Source organism: Engraulis encrasicolus, chromosome 19 (genome assembly GCF_034702125.1).
Source record: "Engraulis encrasicolus isolate BLACKSEA-1 chromosome 19, IST_EnEncr_1.0, whole genome shotgun sequence".
NCBI lineage: Eukaryota > Metazoa > Chordata > Actinopteri > Clupeiformes > Engraulidae > Engraulis > Engraulis encrasicolus.
The window spans coordinates 7962519-7972518 of record NC_085875.1 but is presented as its reverse complement, the minus strand read 5'-3'; the positions used below and the strand labels follow the sequence as shown (position 1 = coordinate 7972518).

The following is a 10000-nucleotide window of genomic DNA, read 5'->3' as shown; positions in this document are numbered from 1 at the left end:
TACAGGCATACATGTCTTTGTCACTAACAGGCAGTTGGGTAGGGTATGACATGACATGACAATTTCATTACTCCTGAGCAGTCATTGGATGTGTGTGAGGGTGATTACATATGCAGATCATGTTAGTACTAGACAGTATCTCAACATATGTACGTACACACAAGGACAAGGTATATCAACCCATGACCGTGAATCTCGTAAAAAGCACACAACTGTTCACAGAAAGTTAGGGATGTTTGGCTTTTCTGTTTAAATGTCAGGATGAACTTGGAAAAATATAGCTTGAACAAAATCCACATCATCAACCTCAACTTCAAGCATAGTCAAATTAGCAGGAAGCAGTACCAAAAGCCAGATACCCCTCCCTTCTTGTGGACCCTTGCCTGGTTAACACCAGACCTAATCACAAGTGAGATTAGGTCTGGGGAGTTGCCTATTGTAAATTCCGTATGGGGCCGGAATACTTGGCTATTATGACACACTGCCCTGCTCTCTGATTGGGCAGAGAAACTGTTAAGGTCGGAATGCTTGGCCATTATGACACAGGTACCATGATCTTGTACGTTATGAGTCATCCTCGCCATACTGTCTTTCAGATCGAAACGATTGTGTAGAACTAAAGGCAGTATGGGAGTTCCCAGGCTATGTGGACCCTGTAGTCATATTAGAAAGTATCCAATGCATCCATGCCATCTAGTGTTATCTCAAGGACTGTGGAGGTGAAACGTGCGATTCCCACTGGATTTCACACACAGAGAAACACACATACATCGCCCTCTGGTGGAGGTGAGTAACACAACACAGCAGTATTATTCCATTTTCCCCTGAGTCATGCTATTGCATTCATTTTGTTACACAAGCTATCAGGACACTTCACACTTCATCTTTTCTAGCGGATGAAATTACCTTGCCATAAATCGAATGTCCCTTAAATGTTCTGGACATCTTCACATTAAGTGAATGATTGACTGACGGACTAGCTGGTTGGCAGGCTTGAGAAATTCAATGTGGGTGTGAGCAAGGCAGTGCTTGCAAAGAGTGAGTGACTGAGTGAGTGAGTACTTGAGAGAGTGCTTTAAAGAGTGAGTAAAGTGAGTGAACGAGTGTGTGAAGTAGTGCTTGAGGCAGTAAATTCGTGAGAGAGTGAGAGAAAGTGAGTGAAATAGAGAGAGAGTGCTTGAAAGAGAGTGGTTGCGTGAGAGAGGGAAAACATTTGAGTGAGTAAATGAGGGCAGGACGTGGGCCTAAGAAGAAGAGGTGCAATTTGCATGTGACAGCCATCTGACCTGGAAACGTTTTTATTTAATTGGAGAGGCAAAGCACTGCATTTGGCCGAAGCCCAGCGGCCCAAAGTCAAGACTTGGTTTCAGAGGGGCGAGAAGGAGGACAGGATGGACAGAAGGGGAGAAGAAGTTCACAAACCCAGAAATGGCCTTTCAACCAGAAAGTAAAATTTAGGGAACAAAAACTGAATAGATTTGTTTAATGTATACTACACTGTTATGAAGTACAAATAAAGTATAAAGCCGTTAAAAGACATAACAGTCACCAAGCAATATAAACATGATTCGTGAAATGGCCACCGGCTCGCTTTGTACTTACCAGTTTAGCCGACTTTGAGCTGTCCATTATTTCTGCAGAGAAACAAGGCATTATTAGGTTTGCACAAAGGTTGGTGTGTGTGTGTGTGTGTGTGTGTGTGTGTGTGTGTGTGTGTGTGTGTGTGTGTGTGTGTGTGTGTGTGTGTGTGTGTGTGTGTGTGTGTGTGTGTTTAACAGACCTCTCTTTGGCACTTTAGCGGTTGCGGGTTCAGGGGTCTCCGGTGACGTAGTGTTCTCCCCATCATCCACCAGCTGAATCTGAAACACATCAAGAGCACCACACACACACACACGCACCCACGTACGCATGCATGCAGACGCAAACACACACACGCACACACACACACACACACACACGCACACGCACACGCAAAATAAATTATGCGTGTGCGTGTGCCTATTTACAGGACATCTGAACACATTTCACTAGTTGTGGGCTACATACTGTAAGTAGTACTGATGTGGTAGTATACTGTAAATTACCAGTAATTTGTCTTCGCTGGCAAATGTAAGGCTGTTAGTGTGTTTTCGTGCCAAGCTAAGTGTCTCACTTGCAACTTTAAACCATTAGCCTACATTATGTTTTCTTTTTTAGCAAGAATTGGTAACCAGATTGAAGGTATAGCATGACTACAGATAATAGCCTACAATATAAGAAATCACACTTTTTGGGGGTAAATCTACTTTTGTGGTCATCATGTACTTTAATTTCATAGATAGACTATGTAGACCAGGGGTGTCAAACTCAAATTCAAAGTGGGCTAAAATCTAAATCTAGAATGAAGTTGCGGGCCGAATTCAATATTTAAAATTCACTGAAATTGTGAATCCAGTAGAGGTAAAGCTAGGCTAATAACACTTTCCGGTCATATGTACTCAAACTATACTGCTATGTGCTAGTAAGGGCCTACACACTAATCTGGTCCGACTCATAATTTCTCTGATGCACACAATTTTACCGTTAAAGGGCAACTCCTGCGAATTTCAATGTGCTGTTGTATTGCTCACGCTACCCTTGACTTGTCAGTACCCGGTGACGCCACATTTTTTGGCTCAGCCCTTTCCGAGATATGAGCTATTCTAATGGGGGCAACTTTTGTTTACATTTCAAAAAAACATTTTTATTTATTCCCGAAAACATCCAAAAGGTTATGCAACAACAACAGACAGCTAGCAAACAGCGATACCTTTTGGGAAAATATTTGGAGTAGGCCTATGCTCATTTTTTTAAAAATGTAAACAAAAGTTGCCCCCATTAGAATAGCTCATATCTTGGAAAGGGCTGGGCCAAAAACTGCGGCGTCACCGGGTACTGACAAGTCAAGGGTAGCGTGAGCAATACAACATCACGTTGAAATTCGCAGGAGTTGCCCTTTAAGTCATATTTTCTATACATTAATGGTGTATGTGGGCCAACTGTAATACACATTTGAAATGATCTCGCGGGCCAAATAAAATGGCCTGAGTTTGACATCCCTGATGTAGACTCTCCAGTGGATTTTCATGTGTGATTTTCACAAGGGTGTGATTTCTCTAGGGCACGGGTGGGAAGCCTATGTTTCGAGGGCTGTTTACGGCATTTGATGCTGTCTTATCCGGCCCAATACAATTTTTAATGCTATGCAGTTTCACATGAAATATGTTTTATTTTTTACATTTGCAATACAATCAAGTTAGAATTTCAGGGGGGCTAGTTAAGGTGAGGTCTGTTTTGCAGGGGAAATCCTGGTTTGTGTTCATTGTACGGCCCTTGGAGGACTTTATACAATTATAAGTGGCCCTCAAAATGAAAATGGTTCCCCACCTCTGCTCCAGGTGCATGGCAGTGTGATGGAGCGATCATTTGATAATCATTTGGGGCTTTTTATGCCTTAATTTTTAACAGTGAAGAGATGACAGGAAATGGATGGGAGCAAGAGATAGGGGGGTGGGGGGCAGTTGGAAAATGACCCAGGCCAGACTCGGACCTGGGACCCCATGGGCAGCTTGCGTTCCGGGCATGGTGTCTTGGCGCAATGCGACATAGCAACCCCAGTCTCACTGTCTCCTCTGGGGTTGTGGTCAGAGAGTGCATGTTTCAGACCAGGGTTTGAGGCTGGTGATGAGTGCCTTCGTTCGATCCCTCTTTGTGTGGGTAATGCGTATGGGCAGCATGAGAGATGGTGACTCATCCGACATGAAGTCATAAATAACTCATAACCACTTATGTTGAACGCTTATGCTTAACGTTTAATCATGAATTATGCATGCACAGAACTTTATTGACACAAGAGGGTCAAAACAATCTTAGCCAAACCATAGCCCTCCATCGGCTTCTGTTAAATTCTCGTTTCCCTTCACATTAGGTATGGGCCTGATCTCGTTGGACGAGACTTCAGCAGTGGCTTCCCAAGTTGTCCCAACCTAACTAGTGAATGGGTTAGGGGGTGGTGTTGTTATCTGACTGATTGTAGTTTGGCAATGGCGGATTGCATTGACAGTCCAATAGACCAGGGTGTACCTGTCCAATTGGAGCATTTTGGACTGTTATATCCAGGGCATTTGGAACACATGGCACTGGATTGTTCCAATAGTTTCAGACTTCAACAGAGTTCAGCCATCTGACCTGAAATCAGTGCTCAGTTGTGCAAATCCAGGCGCTCTGTATGAAAAGTGTACATGGTATTATATGGTTAGGCCCGGCTAACCAAAGTTACATCTGAGGCAAATAGGCATAACAGTGGCCCTACCGTGGCTGATATGGTAGGGCACACGTTTACCACTTGCCCGACCCGGGTTTGATTCCCGGTCCGGGTCCTTTGCCGGTCCTTTCCCATCTCTCTCTTCCAGCTCACATCCTGTCTCTCCTCCACTATCCTGTCTCACAAAAACCAATAAAGGCTGAAAAGCCCCCCCAAAAATACTAAAAAAATAAAAAATAAAAAAAATAGACATAACAGCTAAACATCCAGGGACATTCAGCGGAAATGTGGAGAGAAAAAATATATGATACCTGTGATGGGAGAAAAGCGAGAGATGCTGCTCCCATAACAGTCTGATGATGAGTGCTTATATGTCATAGACTTACAAAAGTAAGTGCTTAAGGTGTGCTGTGGCTCAGCTGGCTAAGGTACTGTATTATTAAACCAGAGCCCTGGATTCGATTCCTTCCTGAGATAATTTCCTGATCTTTCCCCATCTCTCTCTTTCCCTGCTCGTTTCATGTCTCTGTCTAACTGTCCAATCTGAATAATAAAGTTGTATGGATAATGACTATTTATTTACAGAGCAAAAAAATGAAGAAAAACGGGACACCTCTGCACTGCCAATATAAGCACCAAAAAAAATCCTTTTCACACTTTGTCAAGCTTTTCAATACTGACAAAGACAGCCGAAAAATACTGTCACAGACAGCGGAAAACTCTCTTTACATGTCTTGTCATCCTCTGCTGAGCTGAGTGGTTCTGCAATCTTTCGTCTCTTCATCTCTCTTTCTCTCTCTCTCTCTCTCTCTCTCTCTCTCTCTCTCCTCCTGGAGTTTGTTTATTTTTAGTCCAAAACACAGCAGCCATTTTACTTTATCCAACATAGAGAAAACTCAACTCAACTCACTATCAAAGACTTTATTAAATCCTAACACACATCACATACACACGCATACACACCCACATGCACGCACACGTGCGCACGCACACACACGCACACACACACACACACGCACGCGCACACACACACACACACACAAACACACACACACACACACACACACACACACACACACACACACACACACACACACACACACACACACACACACACACACACACACACACACACACAGCCTTCTGAACTGCGAGCCTGAAATTTGCAAGTCTTTCAGTTACCACTGATATTATGATATTAATGAGACAAGCTCATTGGCAAGCACACCCACAACCCTATTGATAGTCACTCCATCACACTGGCATGCAACCTGAGGAAGGCCGTTTGGGATGGAATGTAGTCAGCAAATGAAACCTTCATCAACTTAAGAGTGTGCAGCACTTCTTTGTTAGTCCAAAGTTTTGCATCTGGTTGCCGGTACCTACCTCCTCTTCTGTTTTGTGTTTTTCACCTTCATAAGACATAAGACAACACATCCGACTTGTGCTTTCCTATACTGCCCACCGTTCTGTTCACTGAGTGGCTAAAAGTGTTCCCAGAGTATTCTGCTCAAGTTTGTTTGGTCACCCAAATGTCTTAATTGGCTACAAAACAATTGAGATTAACCACTGCGGAGTCGTTATTCTTGATGATTTCGCTCCTATACAGAGGACAAGGCCCTGCGCTAACCTGACTTCCACCAGGTGAATGGGTTCCACCTTGCTCCCCGAACATTCTTCTGGAAGTACTCCATATGTGCAGGTGTGCAAAGGCGTACTCTTATCAAAAAAAATCCTGCATGTGACTGGGGAAACCACTTGGCTGAAATGCAACTTCTACTACTCACAGATTTGAAAATATGGGTGAGATTACAGAATCAATGTTGACGAGTGAGTCCATGCGAGCGGCCATTGATGTCTGAAACAACTGTCACATCTCGTTTATTTTTCCCTTCTCCAATAAGCTTCAACTTTGTCACGCACATCTATGAAAATCTCATGATCCTGATTGGTTCTACCACACGGTTCGGGAGCAGAGCGAACCTGAAGGTCATCTCGACCCTTGTGTGAGCTCACGAAGCTGAATGGAAATACACGAGGGCCTGACGAGAGTCAGGCTAGCCCTGACAGGCACCACAATGGACAGACAGCCAGTACAGTACAGTACAGTAAGATACAGGAGTTCTGACTAAAATAAGCCTTCTGTGGGTGGCATAATCACCTGCAGCACCTGTCCCGTGTTGTGGCGGAAACCATCCCCCAGACACACACGGTACAGTAGTTTTGTTAGTCAAACGTGTCGCACGGCAAAACCCAGACTGTGTGTCAGTTGGCAGAGTCTGCGCCTTCTGCACTGTACACAGAGCCGTTGACTGCTTTGGCCTGGCCCGGAACAAAACTACTTGAAAAGACGCCCCACACAAAACATAATGGAGTACACACACACACAATACACACACAGTAATTGGGTGCAGGGCCGCTGACAGCCCAGGACAAAGTCATCTGAAAGGCCCCCCTCACCCAATACATACAATGTAATGAGAATCAAATTAAGCCCCCCACCTCTGTCCTTGGGCCCGGGACAACTATCCCCTATGTCCCCCTGGTGGCTGCCCTGAATGGGTACACAATACACACAGAGTAATGGGGACTCAATTCTGCCCCCCGACCCCAGGAGCGGGACGACTGACCCCTTTTGTCCCCTCCTCATCAGCTTGCTTGACTTTATATAGGCCTAAGCAGAGCCATCTAATAACAGAGTTGCGCAAACCGGGGACCAGGAAGTCGGTTGGTGATGTGATTCGCGTAGATTAAAATGTTTCTTAACAGTAAACTTCTGTTCGTTGGAAACTAACACAGAACCATCACATACCAAACAAAGATTAAGTACAAACAAATTACATTACCTTTACCACATTTTCTGTGTTCTACCGCCACCTCCTGGACCTAAGTAACTTCTAATAGAACTAAAGTCAATGGGGATTTCCATGTTAACTCTCCGTGAGGCTCCATGAGAGCCGCCATTGCTGTGGAAAGATTGGTCCATAGAGGTCTATGGGAGTGGCGTAACTCTGATATTAGATGGCTCTGGGCCTAACTGTAGCAAGCTACTATAACAGAAACCCTGCCCTGGCAATCAGACCTTACGGTACTTCCTTTTAAGTCGCTTTGAATGAAGTGCATTATAATAGCAGGTCATTTGCTTGGAGATAACCTCCACACCACACGCCCAGCATTGTTCTGGTCTAGAGTGGCCACTGCACACACACTGCAGAACACAAAGGGACATCTAACACCACCAGAGTGGCTCGTAAAATAGATGGCACGTTCATGATCTAAAACCCCCTGCTTTGCATGCTGCTGCTTGGTGTTAGCGGCAGCTAAGTGCCAGAGAGTGCGTTGCAATATGCGACCTTGCCTCCTCCACATGCTTCTCGTCATGATGACATCACTGACAACAGCATTATATTTCAATATCTTGCAAAAGCTCAATTGTAGAGTCTTTTTCTCATTTGCAATTGGGATGGTGAATGAAAAACAGTCCCTCAAAAGTTGTTGTGGCTAGGCTGACAGCTGGGAAACTTTATCGTTTTCTCCACGGAGGAGGGGCCAGGAGGCGGGACGAGGAGACAAGCGCAAGTGGAGGAGGCAAGGTCGCATATTAAAACGCACTCAGAGTGACCTGCTACTGCAAGAGCATTAGTGTGTTATTTCCCTAGGGCTGATCTGACGGGCGACGGAGCGGAGGACTAGGGTTGCCAACCGTCCCTTGAAATACGGAATCGTCCTGTATTTAGAGACGAAAGTACGGGTTCCGTATTGAACTGAAACGGGACACGGGACGTTAAAATGCAGGAAATCACATCCGAGAAATGCTACATTTTCTGAGGGACAACATCCAGACCCCCGGCATGATGAAGTGTCCCGTATTTTTTTCATTGACAGTTGGCAACCCTACGGAGGACATCCCTTATTGCTACCTGTGTATCCTTGGACGTTCCCGTACCCTTGACATAGTTTTTTTTAAGGATGGCAGGCAGGCGGCATAACAAACAGGGACAAGGGTATATCTCTGGGTAGACTCTTTAGAGAGGATTGTTTATTTTGGCTCTTTTGTGGTTAGCGGCCCTGAAATCATTCTGATGATTGTCCAAATCATAGTGAAGAAGGGATCTGCTGTAGTGTCAAGCCTTCACTGTTTGCCAACTTGGAGAGTTTTAAGAAGTCTTTTCACTTGTGGTATGGTTACTCTGATGAAGGCCTAGTGCCGAAACGTCAGCACAAAAAGAAAAAGAAAAAAGTGGTGAATTGTGAAGAAGCAGTGTCGCGCTCTTCCTTGAGTTAAACGAAGACTGGAGTACCTTGAAAAGCTGCACCTGCTAAAAAAGAAACATTCGAGGTGTGCGGGCCCTCACCAAAAACTTTGTTAAAATGCCAACTTGGAGAGGAAATATTGAATTGCATATGGGTATCTGTCTGCAGGCATAAGTGCAGTAAATAATCAGGTTTAGAAATTGTTCAAACAAAACACATCATACTGCTATACTCAGTTGAGAATCAATCAGGATATGACATCATAGGATGGCATCCTTTTTTAAGTAAGTATTGAGTCATGTTTATCTACAGTACGTTTGGCTATGTCTGAAGTCTGTCAGCTCGAAAATTGCTCATTCTCAAGGTCACTTCAAAGACCTGGCCCTGAAAATGTCCAATTAGCCCTTGAGTAACCCTCGAATATCTGGCAAACTCTCATACTCTCATGCTCAGTTTCACTCTTGACCCACTGTTGCCCCCAAGTAACTTTCAGCACTGATAGCCTGATTGTTACAGACCTGTGACCAGAGGGTTGCAGGTTCAAACCCACCACCTGCCAAGAGTGCCAGTTCAACTTCTTGCTCCTCAGGCGTCAGTGTGATGACTGTTCATATGTGTAAAGGGTTAAATGGCATGCCGATGCAAATAGTGTTATGCACAGAGAATTGGGGCTGGGGCAGGTGCTGAAGGTGGGGGGTGGGGGATGTGAAACTTCCTTATATATAGGCTATAGATTTATATGATATGATATGATATGATATGATATGATATGATATTATATTGACAGTACATAGCGAAACATTTTTGTCCAGGTGAAGGGCAGGTGCTTTAGCACCACCTCAGCCCTATCTGTGCACCTGTGGGCCCTGTAGCAGCCATGGGTACCAAACAGCACTGGATGGAACATTAGTATAACTTCCTAACGACACCTTGAAAAGATTAACTACTGATTGGACAAGCAGCATGCCTTTCCCTCACTAGGTAGTAGGGGTGGGTGATATCATAGCAAAAATGTCAAATCACTTTTTTAGGCAAAAAATATTGATTTTGATTCATTATCACAACCATTCCATCGAAGAAAAAACAAAAACGGCATGTTAGTGCTACAAACCTCAAAGTCATTGATCTCACCTCTGAGTAAATGCGCTGTAGGCCTAGCAATACAATTACTTGATCCATCTTTTAACTTTTCTGGCCTTGAAAGGCAAAACAGTTCCTGCATTATTATCAGATTCAGCAGAACCTCTTCATTCTAGTCGTCAATCCGCCTCACCTGTGATTGTCGTACGAATATGCCGTGGTTCTCCTGGCAGGTGAAGTAGCGTTTGCCCTGCACGGTGCCGTCGTTCTTGCCCTTGGCCTCGTCCAGGATGACGCCCACCCACTTGCCCGAGGCGAAGAGCGTGGTGCCGATGTACGCCACCGTGCCGCGCTGGCCCTTCCCGATCACCTCCACCAGGGAGC

At 44.7% G+C, this 10000-nt stretch overlaps 1 protein-coding gene across 1 annotated transcript in view; it reads right to left on the bottom strand.

Moving 5' to 3' along the window:
- Window positions 1–10000, bottom strand: part of dctn1b (dynactin 1b) — a 68709-nt gene that overhangs the window by 52161 nt on the left and 6548 nt on the right. Inside the window, exons 2-4 of the mRNA XM_063183580.1 lie at window positions 9810–10000; window positions 1781–1859; window positions 1603–1634 (exon numbers count right to left, since the gene is read on the bottom strand). The exon at window positions 9810–10000 is cut by the window's right edge and continues 61 nt beyond it. Coding sequence (XP_063039650.1) covers window positions 1603–1634; window positions 1781–1859; window positions 9810–10000 — 302 coding nt within the window. The remainder of the gene's footprint in view (window positions 1–1602; window positions 1635–1780; window positions 1860–9809) is intronic.